Consider the following 26,590-nt stretch of genomic DNA (forward strand, 5'->3'; position numbering starts at 1 on the left):
AATGGTGTTTCATGAAAGGGCACGCCCCTTGAATGTGGGCCAAGCCCCTTAAATATGGGCCACGCCTCTTGAATGTGGGCCACTTTTTTCGTCAGTGCCCGGGCCGAATTGTGATCCCAATCCGACCCTGAATGTACACCAACGAACCACTCACTCTTCACAAGAACTAGCGAGCAGCCCCATCCCCCTGCGCACATTGAAATGTATACTAATGAGCCAAGTGACTCAGCAGAGCTAGCCACTGCGTAAACGGCAACCCTCAAAACAAGTCGGGCGGCACACTATGGTAAGCGCAGATTTTCAGTTTAGGTGTTATTATAAAGCCACGCCCCTTGGAGAGACCCCCAGGTTTTTTCATCCCACTTAAATCCCTGCTCTGAACACAAAGTAGATAGCTGGGGGTGATTGTTGGGTGAATACCGATTCCTCGAAAAAGGAGAGCACGGGTTTCCTTCAGAGGACTTGTTTCTTCTTTTGATTAAGGAATCCTTCAACAAACTAGCACCTACCTTCTCCAGGCGGCCACGGTGTCACATTTTCCAAGCGGACGGTGTTTTGAGTGACGCCTACACTAGTTGCTTGCTTTTTATCCTTCAGCACTTTGCATGTTGTTTTTTTTAGCCAAAACTTACGATCTTAATTATGAACTACACTTCCCAGAATGCAACATGTAGTTCATTAAAACCGATGACTTGTGACAGGCTGAACGTGCCACACACCTGATGGGGTCTCATCCACTCGGCAGTTAATCAAGCTTTTAGCTCGCTTTGCTGTGTGTGGCGTTAGTCTGAGAACCCTTTGCAGCTCGAGGATACGCTTAGGCAATGCATGCACCCCGTCCTACAGTCCACACGAGTCCTGAGCTGCAGTACCCCCCTCCTACCGCAGTACTGGGGACCTACAGCACAGCATGCTGTTCTGGTATGGGATCCCTTCGGAGGCTTTACCAGCGCACCGCAGTCCTCACCAGCAGCTCACGCTCATTCCAGTTCCAGTACTGTCACTAAAGCCCCTCTGCCAGTGCTCCTCGACTACAGCCGCGCCTCTTTGCCTCTCCAGTAAGGAAATGCACACAGTGCTCGGACAGTGCAGCTCAATTTTGCCTACACTACCTCTTTCTGTCACTGCTCATTCCCCAAAACATCTCACGCCCATCCAATAGGGTGACCAACTGGCATAGGTGAAAATTCAGGACAATGAGTGCAAAAATTCAGGACAAAGGGTCAAAATTCAGGACAAAAATTCAGGACAAAAGGTCAAAATTCAGGACAAAACTTCGGGACAAAAGGTAAGTTTTACAGATACATCAGAGGTGGTCGTGCAATAGTATATATGTAAGTAAATAGACAACCATCTAAGTACAAGTCAAAATAGGTTTATATTAGGTTGAGACAACCGTGCACTTCACGGTTTTTCAGTATGGCTGCAGCTTGCTGCCTTAGACAATTCAAAATTTGCATCTTGCTCCAGCAGGTACATTAATCACCAGACAATGGTGATGAACCACACCTGAATATAAGTGAAGCCGCTTTTATTGTTGATTGAAAACTACTAGATATATAAGGAACTTTGCTGTGCCAGCCCCCAGTAACAAAACCACTCCCCCCCCCCTTTCCAGCTTCCCAGGGAAACACCCGATGCCCGGTCCGGCCAGTCCTGCCTTGCTATCACACTGCAATGGTGCCCTTCATCTTCACTTAGACCGTCTCTCAAGTGTATTGAATTTCTCTTATAGTGTTACTCATCCTAATTATGTAGGGCAGGGTGTCGAAGTGCGTTACATCACACACATTATAAAGAGACAATGACCCATATTAACGTGAAAGTCAATGTATAGGAAATGCTACTTAATATAATGGGTGCTACAAGTTGTAATCATTCTTTTATCTATTATTCAGTCTTTCACCATTCATTCTGTCCTTTCTTCTATGTGCCCATTTATATCCAAACATATCCAACAATTTGCAAACCGATCCACCTTATATCCTTCCATCCATCATTACACTCATCCATCCCTCCATCCACTCTTTCAGTCATCCATCCATTATTCATCTACCCACCCTTTCACCCCATCCACCCGTACAGTCATCCATCCACTCTTTCACCCATCCACTCTTTCACCCATCCATCTATTCACTCATCCATCCAGACATTTACCCTTTCACCCATCCAGCCATTCATTCATTCACTTACTCATCCTTCCACCCATTCACCCTTTCAGTCATTCATCCTCCCTTTCTCTCTCCATCCCCCTTTCACTTATCCATCCATCCATCCATCATCCATCCATCCACCATCCACCCATCCATCTACTCATCCATTCATTTATTCCATCCATTGATCCTATTACTCATCGATCCTTTCACTCATTCATCCATCCACCACCCTTTCACTTCTTCACTCATCTATTCATCCTTTTGTCCATCTACCCCTTTCACTCATCCATCCATACATTCACCCTTTCAATTATCAATTCACAATCCATCCATCCTTTCACTCATCTATCCACCCATTCACTCGCCCATCATCTAAGCTTTCATCCTTTCATACACCCAACCACCCTTTTACCCATCCATCTACCCTTCCGCCCATACATCCATCTATTTACCTTTTCCCTCATCCATACTTCCACTCATCCATCCATCCTTTCTTTTATCTATCCATTCACCCTTTCATTCATCCATTAATCCTTTCAGTCATCCATCCAGCCATTCACATTCCTTCACTTATTTACTCACCCACCTTTTCACATTATGAGCTGAGCCTTTGTCTACAGAGTTGCAGACAGAAGAGGCCCATCAAGAACTTCACCTTGCTGTAGTTCCTAAAGCAAGGGGTGGGGGAAAGTTCACTATGCCCCTGCACATAGGCAGTCTGAAAACGTAGAAGTCATGAGTCATGCATGATGCATAGTGCCAGAATGTGAGGTGACTGTGACATGATGTTGTTTCCAGGGCTTTAAGTGGTGTAAAAAACTGGGGGGTCTCTCCAAAGGGGGTGTTCGATGTAATTAACCTCATGCGCGCTAGTGGGTTTTCCTGCTGCGCGCTGAAAATGTAAACATCCCGCGTAACGTGACAAAGCCAGCTCGTCATGCGCGCAGCGCAGGTAACGCCCATGACGAGCTGGCTTTGTCACCAGCATCGAAGGGGTTAAGGGCGTAGTTTAAAACACTAAAAATCAGCGCTAGCGTAGTGTTCCGCCCAACTGGTATTATGTTGTTTATGTCTTTGCATCCAAATATATATATATAATACAGCAAGTATCATTACACCAACAAAAACCAGGACTATTGGCTTTGTCAATGGTTGTTAGTTGCTTAAAATAAAAAAAAGCAGCAACCATGGCTTTGTTGGATATAATATTGAAAATACTTCAGTTAAAAAATGATGAGACAGAGAAAGAACGATAACCCGTTCTTTTTAACTTATTTTACAGGCTTCTTTATATAAAATGTTTTCTCACGTTGCTAAAGTTGCAGCATTAGCATTTTGCCTTTTATTTTACAGAATGCCCTGCTGTACACTGAGGCAGGAGGAGGCCGGAGGAGGCCGCCACATGATTTACCAGCCCAGACTGCCCCATTGACATTCTGTATGTGGCAATCAGCCCCATACAGAATGACAATGGGCGGGTGATGCTGCTCTTTTGCTCAAGGAGGAGCGCGAGGCGCCCCATCAGGAAGGTGAGGCCTCTCACAGGGGAGCAGTGCTGCTCCCCTGTGATGGCCAAAGTTACGGACAAAAGTCGTCCGTAAAAGGTTTCCTCACGGACAACGGACGTGAGGTCCAAATTACGGACTGTCCGTGAAATTTACAGACGGTTAGTCATCCTACCATCCAATCAATATAAATATAAAATATGTCCACCCATGCCCCTGGGCCAGAGCGAGTAAACCTCTTCCAAGTTATTCAGTAATCGTACAGCCTTTTCTCATTCTTGGAAATTATTGATTGGACTCTGCTGTCAAATTACTCGCGTATCCATCACAATTTATAGTATTCTACTGCACAAACCTGCTAGAAATCCAATTAAAGCAAGCATTATCCTGCCTGCAATTTAGGAGCCGTTATTTGCAGATTTACTACCCCGCCATTTTCTTATTTGTCTCCTGGACCTTCTATTTGTTTCTTATTCACAAGGGTGTTCTAAAACAGCAGAAACTGGGTCTAATTTTAGCAAGGCCAATTCAGGATTCAACTCTTCTGCAGTAAGGAAATTGAGTACCATTAAAGTGTGCAATGGAAACACTCGTTACTTACAAAGCCCAGGAAAACGGGGAAGCTTAAGATGAATCGGTTAAAAAAAAACAAGCGCTCACCATTGCCTTGTCTTCCCCGTGACCCAGTGCACCTCTGAGCTCCGTGCCTGCTTCAAGGGAGAAAGTCGTAGTTTGCAGCAGATTGCTGTGTGTGTTCCCCCTTGACGTTGCCAGGGCTGAAAAAGCCTGACGTATCTACTGCGCTCCTTTGTCGCAGATGCAACAGTCAAGTCTTTGTGGAGTAGAAGGCGCGGCAAGTGGCCCAGTTTTGTTCCTGCGACAAACAAAATACAGACCAGATACAATACAGACAGAACCATGACAGAATCTGACAGTTTTGGCCTACCCTTTTGCAAGTGCGCATTGGGCCGGCGCCCAGGGCTCTGACTTTCAGTGGTGCGCTGGAGGCCTGCAGCAGTGTATTTGAACCCTTGTCCAGAAGACTGTTGGTGCCTTGGCAGCTTTTTGTTTGTTTTTCTTTTCCTGATGCTCCTGAGTCTGACCCCAATTTCCTCCCACTCCTTCAAAATGTCAAACTATAGGCAATTAAAGAGGGCGAGTGTGGGGGGTGCCAAGCTACGTTTTGCCCAGGGCGCACTCTGACCAAAGGCCAGCTCTGACTATTGCTACAGATTTTTTCCCCCTCTAAGTGCAGTAAATAGCAGATGGTACAACAATTAGCGTGATGCTGCTGAGCTGTTTGTCATCAGACAGCACAATGCACAGGGACTGTTCCAGTACGACAAAAGTGTGCGTTCATGACTGCTTCCGGTGAGAAGAGGCCAAGATCTCCAGCTTCGACATCAGCAGATACAGGCCGGAGCATACAGCGAGGTGGGCAGTCGCGTCTCTTTGTGTTCCCTGGTAGAGGAGGCATAATATGTCTGCGCTCTTTGTAATGATCCATTTGCGCGTTATTAGATTGTTGCCGGCGTTCACATAGCAATGTCTGCATGTATTAATCCCATCTCCACCTGTGGTTTTCATCACCCGCGCACAGCGCGCCCCTGGAAAATATATTTTGAGTTACTAGAACATCCCCTAACTCACAGGAAAACTTTCAAATGTTCGCCCAAAAATGACTACCGGTAGCATCTGCCATAAAAGAAAAGCTGGAATAAGGGGGCTTAGGGTCTCAGATCCGTGCTCTACCACAAGTGACACACGATGTGATCTTAGACATATTAGGAGATAGTGGGAGTCACCATAGCAGTTTGTCACAAAAAAGAACAACAGCCTGGGACGCTGCCAATTTGGGAAAACCATGGGGCATAATGTTGCTTTAAATGACACCATGGAGGGACACATACAAAAAGAGGAAGATGCCACCGAATAAGAATCAAGCAGTTGCTAGGGAAAGGGGACGCTTAAGATGAACCAACGGCGAGCTTTGCATTTTTAGCAGAAAAAAACAATAAGGGCCCCTACCTACTTATGCATAAAAATGTATATATTTACAAAATCAAATACAAAATGACCACCAGACGCTCGATTGCAGCATCCGGAATAAAATTGCATTCGTGCCGATTGACATTCATTGACTGCCTAGCAGGATGCGTGAGATTTCACCCACAAGAGCCTCAAAAGGACCTTTGTGAAGAGCCGTCCAAAAATATGCATTTTGTGGAGATGTTGCTGCCTCCAAACACGCTCTTCTGCTTCAACAAATCATCTCTGGACGTTACATTTAAAAGAAGAACACTCTATCAGGCTCGCGATGTATGACAGGATCAAAATACAGCAACAAGCACGGTCCGCTTTCACTTTTGTTCGGAGCAAAACGATTTCTTGCCTTTATGGGGCCATGTGTTTGAGACACATGGTTCCTTAAAGATAAAAAACCTTTTGCTAGGCACGGACAGCAGGTGAGCCCGTCCAAGTGGGCCGGCCGAAAAAACCAAAAGTAGGCAACATACAAAGCTCTTTTCCAATGGCTGGCCACTGTTTAGCATAAACGTTGACGCCAGCCAATGGAAAAGCGGGGCAGGGCTTAAAGCCCTTTACTGAAAGTCCCCAAGAACATTAAATGTCACAGAGCGAGCTGCACATGTGCGCAGCAATGCTAGCCGAGACCTAAAAACAATAACTGAGGTAGGCAAAAGTTTTAGGGATCCTTGTCCATTGTATGGACAAAACAAACTGCCTGACCAGCTCCCTTTTGGTCATTGTGGGATATGGCAGCTTCCAGAGTTCTTAATGGGGCAGGATGAGTTTTCGAGTTTAAATATAAGAGCATAATTTCCGTCTTTCTTTTAAAAATGCAGTGCTACAATCTTGAAATATGTAAGACTGTGCATACGGTTGTTTGGCTGATTGAATTAAAAAAAGTAAGATAGAAAATGTTGTCCCCAAGGGGCATATTTTCCTGTTAAAGTTGATTAAATTTGGAAATGTGCTCCGAAATCCCTCACAAAATACTCTACCGTTTAAGAATAACAGAGAGAATGTCATCATCAAGACAGACAATTTAACTAGGAGGCGAGGCAAGTGAAGAGAGAGAATGAAAAGGTTCTGGAAAAAAGTTACTCTTTTTAGGTATTTGAATAGATTTTTTGTCAGATATATGAAGACAAATCAAGAGGAAAAAAGTTAATTAGCTTTGCTAACAATATTTCTGCAAGACACTATATCTTCCTATAAATTCCTCACCAGACTGGATCAAAAAACATTTTTCCTCAGCAATAGCTAAGACCCCAAGTGGTGCTATACAACCTTACCCACAATCCATATGTCCTTCATATGATGTCATAAGAATTGATAAAGTGTCAAGTTGGCATCAGTTCCTGGCACTCTTTCCACGCTGCGTCAAACTTGCAAAGTGGAACCAAAAAAATATCAGTGACAGTGACAAAACATTATATGATATGTTTTCATACCTTGGGATCTTATTAATAATTGTACAAACTCATAGGTTGAAGGGAGGGCAGTGAGGAATCTGGGTGATGATATAGTATCTACCAGAAATATTGTGAATAATGGTACGGAACTTTTTTCCAGATGGATACTTGTTCCAGCAGAATCCACATTTGACGACTGAGTGCCAAAGCAATAATTTCATGGATGTGAGTAGTGCCAATTAACCATGAAAGTTGTACAACAAATCCCTGGCAATATATCTGCCACTGTATGCTTGAGCTCTCCGGCAGTACTGATTAGCAAACGTATGCAAAGATGACTATTGGCCCCCTTAGCAGATGTCAACTACCAGAAAACCTCTAGCGAGAGCTGTGGAAACAGCCATGGGCCTGGATGAGGGGACATAGTGATAGCTGAAGAATCTTTCTTGTCCAAGGCATAGTAGATTTTAATGCATAGGATTACCTAGTGCTAGTTCACCGCTTTGCCCTGCTTGGCCTCTGCAGAGCCCACAAAGAGCTGATCATCCATTGTGGCATATAGTGCAATCAAACACTGCCCGACGGGCTGGAGGTCAGTGTGGGGATCTGTTTTATGTTCTGCTGGGCTAGTTTTTACTGTTGATTTCCTTGATATTAAAACAAACATTGCCTGAGGCAAGCTCAACTCCATGCAGTCTGCCATACCTTACAAAACATCTATGCGGCTTGGTTTTATAAGTTCAAAACTGCCCCAATTTGCAAACTAGCTGTAAGATTAGTAATGGGGGCCACTTTTATTTTGGTGCCCAGATCATTTTTCAAGTCCCAGTCTGACCCTCGCTATGTCTTGTCATGGGGAGCGATGTGGTAATATTTAGCACACATGGGGGCAGTGTGTATAGCAGTTCCTTTACTTTGGTGTAACGAGGATGATGAAAGAGTAATAGACTCGCCCCACAAGTGAAAGGGTGGCACCATTTTTAGGATGAAAAATGGGCATGCAAGAAGGAAAAGATTATTAACGTGTAATAGTTGTATTGCTGTACATAACCTGCTGAGCAAACTCATGCCATATAGTTTTGCAAGTTTTTGTTCTTTGACAAAGGTGTTTCTGTTTCGAGGTGACTCGCGATACCTCCTCTAAAACACTCAATGGAGACTTACAACGCCACCCACCACTTGTCTGGACTTTTTGTTTCTTACCGCCCTGCTTGAGAGAACTGCTGCATTGGGGGTTTTGCGCTGTTGAGCGCACTGTTATCTCGGTTGTTGGTCCCCCCCCCGCCGCCGCTCACTACACCAATTGCGGCCGCTGAGCGGGGGGACTACAGCCCCCATAACTCCCGGCGGGACAGCTACGCCCACCGACGTGCACTTCCGCGCCTGGAGGCGCACAAAACACAGGTGCTCCCTCGAAGGAGCGGGAGACTTACGCCACTCACCACTTGCCTGGACTTTTTGTTTCTTGCTGCCCTGCTTGAGAGAACTGCTGCATTGGGGGTTTTGAGCTGTTGAGCGCACTGTCATCTCGGTTGTTGGTCCCTCCCGCCGCCGCTCACTACACCAATTGCGGCCACTGAGCGGGGGGACCACAGCCCCCATAACTCCCGGCGGGACAGCCCCGCCCACCTACGTGCACTTCCGCGCCTGGAGGCACACAAAACACCGGTGCTTCCTCCGCGTCGCCGGTCTAAGCCCGGGACAAGGGCGGGACCGCCTGTGGCCGTGCCGGGGCTGGCCAAGGCTGGGCTGGGCCACCCCCTTTCCGACCTTGCTTTGGTTATCCTGGACACTCATTTAAGGTCTGAGAACATTTTGTGTATTAGATTGTAAGGTACTTGGTTCTTTTTACCAGTTCATTTTAGCTACAGTAACACAGGTAAAATATGAATACCCGGATAAAAACAGGCAGAACTTCTTTGGCGGGAGGGTCTGTCCAAGGGACTTTAGAACAGTTCATAACAAGGGCTGCTTCAGTTTTAGAACGCGAAATCACGTTCACCAAGCGGCGCTTGTCTTCTGAGCTGCAGAATAAATGCTCTTCCCTAGGTCCTATCCAGTTGGCTACTACTCCATCTCATCATGCCACTGGTACAGAACTAACAAGTGACATTGGTATTCCCCTATTGCTAGAAGATCTACCAGAGTCACCGGTTGGGAGTACAATCCCATAGATATTAGCACAAGATCACAAATAGAAACTTCCTTTGAGGAGCAAAGAGTAGCGACATCCAGCATACCCACGACTAAGAAGACCATTATAAAAACACCAGGCCCAGCTCCTTCAACAAAAAGAAAGTGTGGTGGGAACAAGCAAAAGGGAAGTCAAGCAAAAACTCCCAAATTAGTCACAAGCCCCATAAATACTAAAGGCCCTGTAGAACGGAAATCTGGCCAAGGAAAAAATGTAACCATAACACACCACCAAGATCTAATAAATGATATAGAGCATTTGGTTAAATCTCTACTGTTACCGCTCGTGGACAGGGTAAAGAGAATGGCAGAGCAACTGGGGTCTATTCAAGACATGGGTATTGCCAATACAAATTTACTTAAGGACCTGTCAGTTAACCGGCCTGACTTGTTTCCTACTGTCCCGAAGGCGGTTTTAAACTTAACCAATCCTGTAAATATTGCAGAGATGTTACCTTCTGCAAGCGATAACATCCCGGCCAAACAGGTTACGACCATTGATCCTGAGCCTATACAGTCCAGGGGAGTACGAAACAGAGGGCAAGGAAATAAGCAGAGTCATGAAGAGGGAAACATCGTAAGGAGACCTCATCTGGATAAAAACTCAAAAGGGCTTGTGCAGCACATAGATCTTCCACCGGAGGCAGCACCCTATGTTATCGTACTTACAGGGGTACCAGAGTTATTAGAGGGGAAATTTGAAGGCCATCAGAATCTTAAGAACAAGGTAGTGCACTGGTTAAGAGTGAACAGACCACTACCTCCCAATATAGATGGCAACATTTTACATGTCAGAAGATTGGGATGGGTGGGTCGAAGATCAAAGGATTTACATGGGGATATCATCATTAACTTTATGGAACATGCTTTTATGACAATTGTCGAATAAAACTGACTTGACTTGACTTGACTATCTTTAAGGATTATAGGGCAACAAGCCATATCAGAGATTGGTACTACAGAGGGCTATGAGGTTGGCATATCCACTCGAGACCTAAGCTATTTTCACCCAAGGGCCCTAGTAGGAAACCAACCGAGACCAGGATTTTCGAAAATCCGGGCCACGGCGGGCCCCTTGTATAATATTATCACCTACAACTACTTTGCCCCTCTATCCAGACTGGATGGCGTAGACTGACTCCCTAGCGGGTCTGAAAAGAACGCGATGGAAAAGGAAGCATCCGTAAACACTGCTGATGACACAATAAACAGGGCAGAAGGTCCAATTGACATAATCTCTAGTGTGGGACAGCCTGATACCAATGTTAAGACTACTCATAAAGGCCAATGGATTCTGTCGTGGAATCTAGCAGGCTTAAAAGACAAAGTGGACCGTCCAGAGTGGCACGAGATAATAAATAAACACAATATTTTGTGCCTCCAAGAAACCTGGACGGCCCACGAGATTCACTTAATGGGATACCAAACTTTTAATACACCTGCCATTGTTAGTAATCATGGCAGAAACAAAGGGGGCTTATGCACCTATATTTCTAACGCATCAGGGATTACAACCACTAAATTCATCTCGGCAGAGTGCTATCAGATCTTACTAGTAAGGTGGCCGGGCATAAAGAATATGGCCATTATAAATTTCTACAACAACGCCCATGCCTCCATATGGGAAGGGATAACCATTAGTCTTCGAAGATCATTAAGGGAACTAGAAAAAATAGGTGATGGGGACTTGGCACACCTATGGGTGGGTGATTTTAATTGCTCCCTATGCACCAGTTATGTCACTGGCACTTGTCTCCTGGCGGAGAATAGGGAAGACATACCAACTCATTTTGTCCATTCCAGGCTGGGGGACTTGGTAAATTCTCTGATATACGAGTTTGATCTGGGCTATATCAACCAAAACTTCTCACCAGCGGTAGAGTTTAAACCCACATTTAATGGGAGAGGGGCTAACTCTATAATTGATTTCACCCTTCTATCCTCTAGATATCGGTCACTAGTGCTGTCTTGGGAAACATTTGATGCCGCTCTTAGTGATCATTATCCCATTTCATTTTGTCTGATTAAAAAGGGACTTGAACCACCTACCGAGGTGCTTTATAACACCTCAATTAATCTGGCAAGCACTAATGGCTACTATATTAAATGGGCAAAAGTAGACCCAAAAATCTTTATGCATAAATTGGTGACCAAAGTTTCTGACCACCTGCAAATTTGTCTCTCAATACCTAAAAGCAATCAGCAAGTTCTGGATTCCTTTGGGGAAATCACGAGTGAAATCAAAAAATTGCTGTCTAGAGAATATAAAACCCGCACTCATAAAGTGAAGGGCTGGTTTGATAAAGAATGCTCAAAGGTGCACCAAAATTTGATAGCGGCCTACACGAAACCCCCAGATCATTAGAACTGGTAAGGCAGACCCGAAAATCGTATCGGGATGATTTAACCAGAAGAAAAAAAGAGCTAAACAATGAAATCTGGCAGGGTCTCCACGAGGCTTGCTTAAAAAAAGATGATTCAGCCTTCTGGAGAGCTGTAAACGCTCCTTTTTTGTCAGATAGAGAAACGGACAGCATTGATATAGCAGTCTCAGAGGATACTTGGGTTGAACATTTTTCTAATTTATATAAGAACAGGAAGAACCCCGCTTGTTTTCGACCAATATCTCTTTTGGATTCCTTAATGAAGGTCGCGGGTAGAATAATTCTCAATAGGCTCCAGGTCTGGGTAGAGGATAAAGATATTATCTCAAATTTACAATACGGATTCCGCAGTGGTAAGGGGACGATTGAACAGGGCCTAAACCTAGCACTGCTGACCGCAAAGTACACCCAAGCCAAGAAAGAAAGCCTATTTATCACATTCGTGGATCTAAGTTCCGCGTTTGATTGTGTGGACCACTCTTTGTTATGGAAGACGCTGAGTGATATGGGCATAGACCAACAGATCCTTTTATTTATTAGAGAATTGTATAGGGACGCGGGGGCCAGGGTACGGTATGGTAGGGGGGGGGGGTTTGTTCTGATAAATTTAATATTAAGAGAGGAGTGAGACAAGGGTGCATTTTGGCACCCTTCCTCTTCACCTTATACATCAACAGTGTGGGACAACACCTTAAGGGCTTTCACTTTGATTACCCTGCTGTTGGCAGAATACCCATCCCCATCCTTTTGTATGCGGACGGAGCAGCAATAATGTCACGTACACTTATTGGCCTCCAAAGGGGTGTGGTCAAATTTTCAGACTACATGAGTATCCGCGGGTTGGTAATCAACGTCTCCAAAACTTATTCAATGACATGTAGCACCTTAAAAAAAACAAGTAAGGCAATCATTCTGGAAAATAATAAGATTAAAAACACCAACAGCTTTTGCTATTTAGGAGTTAATTTTGACAGCAGGAGTAGTTGGAAAGAGGCAGTGTTTGCTAGAAAATTGCCTTTAGTAGGGCCAATGGTGCCCTGATGAATTTTTCTAGGAAACTAGGCGGGCGACCTATTAAGGAACTTATTCAAATTTACAAAGCTAAATGTATTTCCACCGGAACCTATGGGGTCGGGCTCTGGGGGATTGTCAATGCAGAGCAGATTCAACGCTCTGAAAATGATTTTATCAGCTATCTATTGGCAGCCCCCAAATCCATACCTATTTATTTTGGCCATAGCGAACTGGGGATACCCTTTATTGAGGATACGATGAAGTCATCCCTACTGCTTCTATGGCATAAAATCTGGGTAACTCCGGAAACCTCATTAAACAGGGATGTTGTTATAGATTGCTTAGCGTTAGACGGAGCTGTAAAGATCAAGTGGTTAAACTACATCAAAACCATGGCATCAGACATGGGGCACAAAGAATATTTTGATAACCCAGCATGCCTAGAATCAGTTCCAAGACGCACGATTAAAAAATTGATCTTGGAATTTTTATACAATAAAAGGTGGCTCGTTGAAAAGGATAAATGTACCAACTTGGAGAACCAGTCACTTATTACTCATGTTGGTATACAACCCTACTTATTGATGGAATCCAGTTCCTTCATGAGAATGTTGTTGACTAGGTTCCTGGTGGATACTTTTCTTTCGTTTGGTAACATTTCCCAACTGTAATGATTGGTCCAAACTTTTAGAGAAGTGCCCTTGTGATGATTCATCCGATCAATCTAATATTCATTGCATCCTGTTCTGTAAAGTTTATGTGATTCCCCAGGAAAAAGGTTTTTGAAGCCGATCCTTATAAAATGGGGTATCATGGGATGCAGAGCAGCTTTTTGCAAACTGAAGCAATTGGAAACAGAATACGTGGTAAAAGCGGTCTCCTCATACTTGAGAATAGTAATTGGCTTGAGGAATACTATGTGATTTGGGTTAATTTTGGCTGTAGCATCTGTTCCTTTTCATCCTTATTATGGAAAAACTTATTAATTGTATGGATCTTAATTGTTTATTTCTTTTAATCGGAGCTTAGTAAAGGCTCAGTAACAGGGATGTGCATCTTTGTGTTATTACATCTGCCGTTTTCTAGCTCTGGATTTACAGAAGAAAATTAAATCATTGTTGCATATGACTATTTTTAGCCTGTGTAAATATTTGATGAATCTATTTTTAACCTTTTTAATGAATTTGACTGTATTATGATATATGTGCTTTTATGATTTTGCAACAAAAAAGCAAATAAAGCTAATTTTGAACTTGAACTTTGAACACTCAATGCACCAGGAAACCGACGACTTTAGATTTTGTTTTCCCCTGCAATAAGTGTCAGTTTGGATATGTAAAGCATTATAATGTCCGTGAACTAGAGAAGAAATATGTATAGAATAAACAGATAACCATAAATAAAAGTGCTGCATGTGCTAATGTGAGTTTGCATCCAGGGAAGTGAGTAGGGCACGTCATTCTACAGATTTACAAGTCGCAAACACATTGTTACAATGAAGCAATGTTTTCACATGCAATGCATATACTGGAAAGCAATACCCAATCCCTAAAACAGCAGCTTGGGATCAGGAGATGGGCGAAGGAATATGTTACTTACCTTGACTGCATCTGTTCATAGCATGTAGTGCTGTAGATTTACATGCTCTGTATACTCCTACACTGTATCTAGTGATTTGCAAGTTGTTTTTTCTTTGAAGAAGTCTTTTGAGTCATGAGATCTAGTGACACTGACTACTCCTTTGGCTGGCAATGAGCATGGGCACCGACTCCCTTGATGGACTGTTTTACGCAAATCGGGTGAGTGTAAAGATGGAGCGTAAGAAAAGTACAGTGACCATGCAAAAGGTAAGAAACTTTGAAGTGAGATAATTAAGCTAACATATGCAACAACCATAGGCTTCCGGGGAGGTGGGTGGGCACATGTGAATATACAAAACTACATGATATAAGTAGATGCGTACAATGTAAGTAACATATTCTTATTGTAGCATGTGTGGCTCTAGATACACATTTTCTGCACATATTGTAAAGCAGTTCTCCCGTAAAGGGTGGTTAGCCGGAGGATCATGCAGAAGATTGAAAAAAAGACCATAAGACATTCTGGCCAACTTATGCTGGTAAAAAAGCCATAAAGATTCCTTTCTTGTGAGGGGAATGATGCCTGGGCAGAACAGGCAGATACTTTTTGATTTAATATAGCAAGTCTGCATACATATGACAAGTCACTGAGCTATGCGTGCCTTCGAAAGGGCAGAACCTAAAGAGTGTGAAGGGCCCACTCTGCTACATTCTGGTTGTAGGAAGCTCAATGGTTTGATTCAGATGGAATGGAGATACCACTATTGGAAGGAATTTGGAATTGGTTCTAAGGACAATTCTGTCCTTGTAAACCTGAAAGTAAGGCTCCTCCAGAGTAAGGGTTAAGGTAGCTAAATTCTAGGACCTCAGGAGTAAGATCACTAGATTAAGCTACCTGGAATTGGGTTACCTGATTTTGCCATGGTTCTACCTGATTTGTAGCTTCTCATGTGGAACCACTGACAGTTCTAGCAGGGTGGAGAACCATTGTTGTCTGCAACCAGTGGGAGCCACTAGGATGAGATGGGGAGGACTGCCGAAGCTTCCGGACCATGTACGGACGGAGTGGGAGAGACGGAAAAGAGTAGGCAAATATTCCTGACCAGTTCATCCAGGGTGCATTACCCATGGATTATGGGTGTGGGAACCTGGAGACAAAGCTATGGCATTGTGTGTTTTGCAAAGAATCAAACAGGTTGATCTCGGGTACCTCCTCATCAGCAGGAGTACAGGAGTCGGACTTGCAGGTGGATTATCCAAAAGTGGACTTGTTGCTGCATCCTGCAGAGCAGGTCTGCAAAATTGTTGTCTACTCCAGGAAGGCATTCCCCCAGCAGGTGTCTCTGATGGTGAATGGCCCAGTGCTTTGCTTTGCGTTAGTGCTGGTAGGACTGATGAGTGCCGCCTTGTTTTGGAGTTAATACATGGCAGTCATGTTATCCGTTTTTATGAAGACTACTTTATGCAGAATTTGCAAGAAGATTGCCTTGAGTGCTAGCTGAATGCCCAGCAGCTCGAGGTAATTGATGTGGAAGTCCTGTTGCTGTGGCGACCAAATGCCCTCGATAGTGAGATGGTGAAGATGCGTTCCCCTCCAGAATGTGATACACCCGTGGTCATAGTCACCTACAGAATAGAGTCCATTAAGAGCTGGCCCTGCAACAGGTTCATTTTGTTCCACCACTGCATAGTGCGATGGGTGCTGGCCATATCAGCACTCGATCCTCCCAGGGAGTCTTCGCTTGTGACCACTGTGTAGAGAGGCTGTGCCGGAGCGGGGGCATGAGTATAAGGGCATTAGAAACAATTCTATGCTTGAAGCCATCATATCGAGAAGGCACATAACTGTTCTAAGCATCTGATAAAGAGGCAGGAGCTCGCGGAAGGCCAGCACCTGTGCTTAGCTGGAGTAAGCCTTGACTATAACTGTGTTCAGTACAGCTCCAGGAAAGGACTGAATCTGTAGAGGATGCAAGTGGAACTTGACAGTGTTTATTGTGAAACCAACTTTGTGAAGGAGGGAAATAGTTGTCTGAGTATGTTCAAGGCAGTCGTGATCGGTTGAGCTCTTGATCAGCCAATCGTCTAAATATGAAAATACATGTATGTCCCTTGCGGCATTGATGGGCAGCCACAACAATGAAGACATGTGTGAACGCTCTGGGGGTATTTGTGATCCTGAACGGCAACGTAGTGAATTGATAATGCTGACCACTGATCATTAATCATAGGTAGCAGTTATGAACAGAATGGATGGGTATATGTGAGTAGTTGTCCTTTAGATTGAGAGCTTTCAAAGTCACCTTGCTGTAGTAGAGGGATGACATACTCAAGAGTGACCAATAGGAAGTGTAATGAGAACATTTACTTGTTGAGGGTCCTGAGGTCTAGGTTTAGCCTAAGAGAGCTATCCCTTTTGGGGATGAAAAAATACAGCAAGTAGGTTCTAGTCAGAGATGCAAGTACACAGAGTAATGAATACAGAATATATGGATAGATGACTAAGCAGCAGCTTGCAGATATCAGTTAATGGTATATTACCATGAAAAGCCATCATTGCTCTAAACCTGGTAGCATTAGGTTACACCCAATTGGCACATTTAATTTACTTTTAAGTCCCTAGTAAAGTCCACATGTACCCAGGGCCTGTAAATTAAATGCTACTGGTGGGCCTGTAGCAAAGGGAACAAATGATGGACTGAATGCTGAACAATGCAAACATTCACCCCCAGTCACAAATATCTGGGTGTAATCCATCGTTCTTTTGTTCACCATGCCACCCCAGCTTGGAACTAGCCATATGCAAATCAGCCTTGACCCGGCTCATCATGGGAATAGCTAGCAACCGGAACTGCTAAGCCAGGTTCTCACTGGACCAGAAACAAGCATCCTGAGACAGATTTCGAGGCATCACCCCTCATCAGCCAGGCTAGCTTGACTCCAGTGGTCCAGTAAGCACGGACCCACGTCTGAGCATACCGTTCCCACTGAGGGGGGACAAAAGCATAAGGAACAATTCATGGACAGAATGCTATACAATGCAAGCATTCACCCACAGGCACAAAGTTCTGGGTTTAATCTGTAGCTCTTTTGCTCACCACGCCACCCCAGTTTGGACCAGCCATATGCAAATCAGTCTTCTCCCTGCTACTCATGGGAACAGTCCAGCCCGAACCGCCAAGCGAGGTCATCCCTGGACCAAAAACAAGCATCCTGAGACCGGTTTCGGTGCATAACCCCTCATAAGCCGGGCTAGCTTGAATCCTATGCCCCAAAAAGAACGGGACCCATGTCTGGGCATACCCTTCTATCTTAGGATGACAAACGCAGAAATAACAATTGATGGACGGAATGCTGAACAGTTCAAACATTCACCCCTAGTCACAAAGATCTGGGTTTAATTCATCGTTCTTTTCGTCACCATGCCACCCCAGTGGGGACACAGGCATATACAAATCCGTCTTGACCCTGCTCCTCATCGGAACATTCCAGCCCAAACTGCCAAGCCGGTCTCTGGATGCTCACAGTGTCCCTATAAATTTGTTGAAAAAGAGGGGGACTTTCTCATCAACACCCTTTGTAAAAACTAAGCACACTACAAAGTCTCTTCCCATGATATAGACTATGCTATCAATGTTTAGGGAACAGTTTCAACCTTCAGAGCAAGGTCCATTATTTATTCATGGTTATGTCTCACCTGACTCGCTGGTTATGCATACATCAAAGTAAGAGAGGACTCATGCAGTGCACAAGTGGTTCTCCTCTGCCAGAAGAGGAGAGTAAGAAAAATTGACTCATCCGCAAAACATATGGCATTAAGATATTCTACATAGTAGCACATAGCCAACTCCATTGTCTGTTTGAAAGATACAGAAGGAGTAAATTCAGAGGATCTTAAAGTAGTTGCACTTGACCTTCTTACACAGACATAAAACAGCAAAGGAGAGAGTAGAAAAGGAAGAGGTTATCTGCAATGCTTCCATAAGCTGTGCACTGGACGCAGCTGACCAAACTAGACTAACTTCACAATCCTTCTGAACTGCCTTGCTTGGCTTGGTGTTTCTCGCTTCCTCCTTGAGGCGCAACACCTCTTTGAGGTGCCATTCAGTGGCAAGCATCTCTTTGGGTCTAAGGCTGACAAGATGTTGGGAAAAATAAGCGTTGCTATCTGCACATCCAAACCACTGTCACCTGAACTATAAACATGACACCAGGGGCATGAGTCCTTTCAAGAAAGCCAGCAGCCAGCTAGACAATGGCCGAAATCTAGGGTTGACTTCTTTGGCAATTGCTCTGCAAAGGCTAAAGAGAAGCACAATCAAATGAGAAATCAACACACAGATGCTCAATGACTACTCCCAGTTTTGGAGCAATTCAGACATAAATCTGTTCGCCACACACAACAACACAACATGACAACTTTGCATTGCCCAAGTGGGGTCCATGCACAATGCTTCATGGTTTAGCTGATCATGCATATCTGCATAGGTCTCCCCCCACCACCATCACTAATTCCACATATCACCAGGAAAATGCAGCAAGCACCTCTGACATTGATCCTCATTCCCCAAACTTGGACTCACCAGCAATGGCTCTCTTTGCTTCTAGATATGCCCATCAAAACAAGTTGCAAATGCCCCCAGATCTGCACATACAATATCAGGCACAATTATTACACCACAACCGTAGCAAGCTCAACCTTGAGAATAGGCGTCTGAAGTGTTCAGGTTTGAATATTTACGGATTCCAGACAAACAAATGCAAATCTTAACCAAAGCGAGAAAGCCTACTACACGTACATGTTATGCAACTTAATGACGGAGATGTGTTCATTCCTGTAACAATCTTAATATACTGCCCTTTGTGGTTATTCGCTAACTGATGTGATAGATTTTTACAGATCCACTTGTAAATACTGCATAGTTAGACTTCCAAAGGATCTCCAGTAAGAACAATAAACCAGACAGACTGGAGGGTCTCCGAGCCACGTGGGAGCATGACGTAGGGGAGATTGACGATGTCGACTGGGGAGTGGTTTTGATGCACCCTAGGGAAGTGGCCATCAAGTCCTGCTTGCGCCTGATCCAGTTCAAGGTTCTACACCGGGTGTACTATGACAGGATACGGCTCTATAAAATGGGGAGAGTAACTGATCCTAGCTGCCTCCGCTGTGGACATGATGACGGGGGTTTTCTACATATAATATGGTCCTGCCCAAAGATTCAGGGGTACTGGGCAGAGATCACTGCAGAATTGAGTGAAGTGCTAGAAGTAGATATTCCATTAGACCTGAAGCTCATCCTTTTGGGAATGACTAATGATGTAGACTTGGCCCGTCCCCAGCTAATCTTTCTAGTACTAGCCCTAGTTGTGGCCAAAACAATAAAAATGTTTAAAAAAAACTATTGGATGCAGAAGTGTGCACAGCAAGTGCCCCAATGCAGCACATGCTTCAAAACCAGTATATCTGGATCAAGCACTATAAGTGCTAGCTGGACTAAGAGTGCATGGAGCTCACGGACTACGGGCCAACACCATTGCCAAAAAGACAACAGTCTTGAAAGTCAGAAGTTGAACCATGCATTAAGCCATGCAACTATGCATCGGCCTAAATTGAGATGTCATAAGCAACTAGGGCATACAATTATAATCTTGCCTAAGAAAATAAACAGAGGGGGGGAAGAAGAGGTATAGCAAACCTTTCAGAAATCATTTGACTAGGGGTGTCTTAAACAGAGAAAGCTGATTAGGGAGATAAAGGTGGATAGGGCAGCCAAATAATCATTTACAGTAGCCACTGCTAGGCCCTGCTGGGGACGAGACATCATGCAGTGTAAAAAATCTGAAAGCTAAGGCTGAAATGGATCCAGACGTCCAGAGTTGCATCACTGACAAACTCTTTTCAGTGACCTGCATACATGGATTTTGTGTTTGGTTTTCTGGCAGTCAATATAACAACTGCAACGCTGGGGATTGGGATGTAGGACTGCTAAAAGAGCAAATCCACTCTATGTGGCTGAGGAAAATAGAAAACTGCAGAGTTTAAATAGCAATCACTCCAATTGTGTGCTTAGGATGTTACATCACAAGCACAAGAGACCCTGACTTCACCAGCAGATTGCTCAATTTGAGCAGTACATGGATTCCAAGATTCTGCAGTAAAGCTGGTCCATGGCCATGAACTTGGTGAATACTCGTGGAAGAGCGGTCAGTCCAACATCCAGAATTGTGAACTGGTAGTGCAGAGACCCCACGATAACCTCATGTGACATCTGTGAGAAGGACGTTTTACCATAGGGAAGTAGGAATCCTGTAGGGCACAGGGACACTAGCCAATCCCCTGCATTAAGGGAAAGAAAACCTGGCTCATGAACAGCATCTCGAACTTGACCTACCTAATGACAATGTTTGGGAGGTGAAGGGCGAGGATGGGTCTAAGACCTCCGTCATTCTTGGGACAAAGAAGTAAAGGGAGTAAAACCTTGTGCCCCTATCCTCCATGAGCACCACCTGTATGATCTTTTTGTTCAGCAGGATAAAAACCTCCACCTCCAGTAGCAAGTCAGACAGTATGTTCAGGTAGAAGTAGGAGGATGCAGAGCGGAGAAAACAAAAGGGAGTAGCACTTGCAGATTAGATAGCTACCCAGTGATCCATCATAATCGTCACCTCCTTGTTGAGAGATGGGAGACCCTACACTTCAACAGAGGCTACTGGTATGGAGAGGTGAATCGAGGCGTTGAGGCAGTAGAGCTGGTGGAGCTGCTGCTATAAGTGATGATGGATTCATCTTTGCCTTGCAGGGAGCAGTACATTTGTTGGGATGTTTGAGGTGGCTATAGCACAGTTATGCCCTGGAGAAGAAAACAAGTTACTTACCTGTAACTTCAGTTATCCAGTATTGGTATCTTTCATAGATTCACATGCCTGAATCATTCCCCGTCGTTGAGGCGGGAGTCCCACGGTAAATAAAAAAGCAGTGCCAAAAGCACTTTGTAGTAGTAGGCCCTAGAAAAGGCCTGAGGCCTATATTATAGTAGCCTATCTACCTCATTATGCTAAAAGGACCAAAGTCTTTGCTCCAACCAATCGGCTCACAGCACCCTCTAGAACCTTCCCTGCAGAGCCAGCTCTCCTCAGATTTTCGTAGCACAAGTGGGAACAAGTATCCCAAACTTAGAGAACTGACTCGCCGGGGAGGAGGGTGGGTGCATGTGAATCTATGAAAGATACCAATACTGGATAACTGAAGTTACAGGTAAGTAACTTGTTTTCTTATCCAGTATTGGGGTATCTTTCATAGATTCACATGCCTGAATCAGAATAGCAAGCAGTAAGCCAGGCAAAGTCGGTTGCGGATGGTGGGAGACTTATTGCAGTGCACCCCCATGAATGTATCGTCAACAACCAACAAACGCCTAGAGATTGATCTATTAATAAATCATGTTGAAGTTCAACATTGAAATTATGCATTTTCTTTCTGGAAAGAAATCTTAAGCATCATACAAAAATACACAACATGTTAGCATATGTCTGCATATTTAAAACAATCTATTGAATTGCATGTACTTTATATGAAATAAGTAAACATCAGTGCCTGAACATACTCCTTATGGAAACAGGTGACGTAAAACAGCTTGGCCCACTGCCGCATCATCTTGATTTGCTGATTGCAGGCAGTAATGTCTTGTAAACGTGTGGACATTCTTCCATGTCGCCGCACGGCAAATGTTCTCAAGGGTCACTCCTGCAAACAAAGCCGCAGACGCTGCCACAGCTCTTGTGGAGTGAGATCGAACAGATCTTGTCAATGGTCGATTAGCCTTGACGTGGCAGAATTGAATAGCGGATGCGATCCATCTTGAAATCGTGGCTTTAGTAACCGCTTTTCCCAATGTAGTCTGGCCATAAGCTACAAACAGTTGGTCTGACTTTCTCAAAGCCTTGGTTCTCTGAAGATAGAATTTTAAGCATCGTTTGATGTCCAAAGAATGCAATGTTTTTTCAGCCGGGGTTGACGGGTTTGGAAAGAAAACTTTCAGCTTGACAGGTTCATTTAGATGAAACTGGGAAGGCACTTTCGGTATGAACGTTGGATTCGTTCGCAAAGTGACATAGTCCTGGGAGAAATGTAAAAAGGGCTCCTTTATGGTGAAAGCTTGAATTTCTCCCACTCTTCTTGAGGAAGTTAGCGCCAGTAATAAAGCAATCTTCCACGTCAAGAACTTTAGGTCGGCTCTATGGATAGGCTCGAACGGATGCTTCATCAGCTGTGATAGAACCGTGTTGAGCTCCCATTCCGGTGGTGAGGGCTTCACTGGGGGATAAGCCCGGAACAGACCCCTCATAAACTGCTTGATTAGCGATGAAGAGCAGAGTGATTGAGTGTTAGACATCTTTCTGTACCTGGATAAGGCTGCTAAGTGGACCTTTATTGATGAAAAAGAAAGACCAGATTGCGCTAAATGCAACAAATAGGGTAATATCTTTTCTGCCCGCGTCTCTATAGGGTGTAAAGCACTAGAGATGCACCATGCGCAAAAACGCTTCCACTTGAGACTATAAGTTTTTAAAGTACTCTGGGCTCTTGCTTTCTCTAAAATGTCTCGGCAGTCCTGAGGAATTTGGAGATGTTCGAATTCTAGGAAGTTAGGAGCCATGCGTGCAATTTCAGCGATTGAGGATATGGGTGAAGTACCTGACCCTCGTTGCGTGACAGTAACTTCGGAGTTACACGCAGTTTGATCAGTGGTTCCTGTGAAAGTAGCATGAGTTCCTGAAACCAATACTGGCGAGGCCACTTGGGAGCAATGAGGAGAAGGCAACAACTCTCCATTTTCATTTTGCGCACCACTCGTGGAATCAGAGGGATCGGAGGAAAAGCGTATGCATAGGTCCCTGACCATCGCATCGAAAGGGCATTCCCCCTTGACCCCTGTTGAGGATATCTGCTGGCGTAGTACCGGCATTTCTTGTTCTGTTGGGTTGCAAATAGGTCCAACTTGGGTTTGCCCCATTTCTGAAACACATAGTTCAACTGGTCGTTGTCCAGTTCCCACTCGTGGCAATCTGACAATGTTCTGCTCAGTTTGTCTGCCAAGGTGTTGTAGAGGCCTCTGACGTGCTCCACCTTGAGAGTTATGTTGTGAACTGTTAACCATTTCCATAAGTCTTGGGCTTGTTTGGATAACGTTGCTGATCTCGTTCCTCCCTGCTTGTTGATATAAAACATGCTTGTGGTGTTGTCCGTTCTGACCAGAACCGAGGATCCTACTATCCTGGGGAGGAACGCTTGAAGAGACAGACAAATGGCTTTCAACTCTAGACTGTTGATGTGGCATTTCTTGTGTTGCTGAGACCATTTTCCTTGCACTTGCAGGTCCTGGAGATGACCACCCCAGCCCTCCATGGACGCATCCGTCGTCAGAATAAAATCCGGAGGATTCTGCAAGAATGAGAGCCCCTGTTCCAGACTGCTGATCTGAGACCACCATTGGAGTGCATGCACCATCCTGTTGGTGATTGTGATGGTGTCCTCGAATGAACCTGTCGCTTGATGCCATTGACAGTTTAGCTCCTCTTGCAGTGGCCGCATCTTTAGACGTGCCAATGGAATGAGGTTGATGGCTGAAGAACACATCCCCAGAAGTGATGCAAATAGGCGAACTGAAAGTGACCTTCTTCTTGCCAGTTTTTTGGCCAACGCCTGCAGTCGGAGCTGTCTCTCTCGAGATAAGAATGCCTTGCATTCCACTGTGTCCAAGCAAGCTCCTAGGAACAACAGGTTTTGTTTTGGATCCATTTGAGATTTGGTTTTGTTGATTGTGAGGCCTAGCGATGCGAAGAGATTGCGGCATACTGTAATGTCGGATCTTACTTTGGCCTCTGATGGACCTTTGACTAGCCAGTCGTCCAAATACGGGAAGACCTGCACTTTTGCTGCCCGAAGAGCTGCTGCCACAGGGGCCAGGCACTTCGTGAAAATCCTTGGGGCCGACTTGAGGCCAAATGGGAGAACTTTGAATTGATAATGGGCGCCGGCCACCGTGAAACGGAGGTACTTTCGATGGTTTGGGTGGATTGGGATGTGGAAGTATGCATCTTCCATGTCCAAGGAAGCCATGTAATCTCCCTCGGTGAGGCAACTGAGAATGTCGGAGAGGGTGACCATTCGAAATCCCTGCTTCTTGAGATATTTGTTCAGATTGCGTAGGTCTAGGATCGGTCGCCATTCCCCTGTTTTCTTTTTTGTGAGGAAAAAACGGGAATAAAAACCTGCCCCTCTCTGATGATTTGGAACTTTCTCTATTGCGTTTTTGAGAAGCATAGCTTGCACTTCCTTGAACAATAAGTGAAGACGAGGGGGAGGGGGACCCCTGGGCGGAGTTGTTGGAGGTTTGGTGATGAACTCTAGGGTGTGACCATGTTGGATCAAGTCTAACACCCACCGATCCGTTGTTATATTCTGCCATTGCTGTTGGAATGCAGATATCTTCGCGCCCACGGGAAGGTAAGGGATTGGAGGTGGCGCCCAATTGCTCTCACTGTTTCTTGTGACTGTCTCGTCCTTGGTTGTTTGCGCGCCTTCTTCCTCCTTGGCGAGAGAAACCAACCGATCCAGATTGTCTATAAGAGGACTGATAGTTTTGGCGGTATTGTTGTTGATATTGCCTGCCTTGCTGGTAATAACTTCCTCTGGACGAATAACCTCGTCCTCTAGCTCCTCTGAACGATCCTCTTTTATATTGCAATGATCCTAGTGACTTTGCAGTATCTGTGTCAGTTTTAATCGTTTGGAGAGCCTCATCGACATGCTTCCCAAAGAGGGACTCTCCGTCATATGCCATGTCCAGTATTTTCAACTGCACTTCCGGACGAAATGTAGTGGCTTTTAACCACCCTTGACGTCTCAGGACAGCTGCCCCAGCCAACTGTCTGAAATTCGTATTTGCCATATCTAGAGCGCAGTCGATGGATTCTTCCGCTGCCCGCTCTCCTTCCATTAGAACTTTCCTGGCTTCTTGTCTTTTGTCCTCTGGCAACAGCTCTATGAAGCTAGCCATCTCTGACCACATTTGGCGATCGTAGCGTCCAATAATCGCCATTGAATTTGCTATCCTGATGGATGCTGCAGCCATAGTGAAAAACTTCTTCCCAATAAGGTCTAATCGTCGCCCCTCTTTATCTGGTGGAGTAGAAATAGGGGTAGCTGGATTCTTTGACCTTTGTTGTGCCGCCTGAGAGATTACCGAATCCGGGCGTGGATGACCAATAAGGCATGCCGGACTAGAGAGCGGAGCACGATATTTCTTTTCTATTCTGGGCAACACAGCAGGCACAGATGCAGGGTTTTTCATTATTTGTATGCCTTCCTTCCAAATATACTCAATAATGGGAATGGCTCTAGATATCTTTCTTGTTTCCTCTTTAAAGTCATGGAAAAAACACTCTGTTTGCTCCACTGTAACCGGGAGCTTAAACCTGGTTGATGCCCTCTGCATCAGGTTGTGAAAACCACCTACATCTTCAGGCGGTGAATCTGAAGGTTGTGGAGTTGGAGGGGATGGCATGGGTATAACGTATTCATCCCATGGGTCTGATGAAGGTATGTTAGGCAACTCTCCATCTTCTACCTCCTCTTCTGATGACGCATCCGGAGATTGTGGAGGCAAGACCGGTTGCGGAGTTTCCACATTTGGAGAAACCGGTGGATGTTGCTGAGGAGGAACTGCAGTATCAGATTGAGGTACTTGCAGTGGAAAACGCTGTTTGTAATCCGCCAGCATAGCCTGTAAGTCTTGTATCAAATTAGGCGGCAACTGAGTGACTTCCGGGACCCTAGGCCGTCTCTGATGTTCCAATGCATGAGGTACTATGATATCCTCCTGGTAGTAGTGTTCAGCGTAGGAATCGTCTTCATCATCATCTTGGCACTTGATGACAAGCTCGGATGGGTGACGTGCCACACCAAAAGCACCCTCATCATCATCGTCTTCAAAGTCATCTTCTTCATCATCAGCATAAGTTTCTAGAAGATGAGAAGGCATAAGTGGTGATATATATGAACCTTGTTGTCTCTTATAAGACACGAGTTGAAAGTTTTTTGTCGCTATTGGCGTACAAAAGGCCTGATTCCCAGTGGTAGGTTTTAGTAAAGCTGATCCCATCGATCTTGATGGCCCCGGTGACCAAGGTGCATCCACCTGCTGAAAAGATGCCGTCGTCGACGGGTTTATCGTCGACGAGATCGACGACGAGGGCATCGTCGACGATAGACTTGCCGTCGACTGGACCGTCATCGATGGGCTCGACGTCGACGGG

General features: G+C 44.9%; 2 protein-coding genes across 3 annotated transcripts in view; both read right to left on the reverse strand.

Annotated features, from left to right (window-relative positions):
* The window catches only part of TMCC2 (transmembrane and coiled-coil domain family 2), a 524,849-nt gene that overhangs the window by 18,783 nt on the left and 479,476 nt on the right, over positions 1-26,590 (reverse strand). The window lies entirely within an intron of this gene.
* LOC147712791 (uncharacterized) lies at positions 24,811-26,316 on the reverse strand. Its single transcript, XM_086919282.1, has one exon. The coding sequence runs from the start codon at positions 26,314-26,316 to the stop codon at positions 24,811-24,813; it is 1,506 nt and encodes a 501-aa protein (XP_086775408.1).

This window comes from Lissotriton vulgaris, chromosome 5 (genome assembly GCF_964263255.1).
Source record: "Lissotriton vulgaris chromosome 5, aLisVul1.2, whole genome shotgun sequence".
Classification (NCBI taxonomy): Eukaryota; Metazoa; Chordata; class Amphibia; order Caudata; family Salamandridae; genus Lissotriton; species Lissotriton vulgaris.

Coding starts and splice junctions, on each gene's coding strand:
- LOC147712791 (XM_086919282.1), bottom strand. CDS start 26,316: ATGCCTTCTCATCTTCTAGAAACTTATGCTGATGATGAAGAAGATGAC.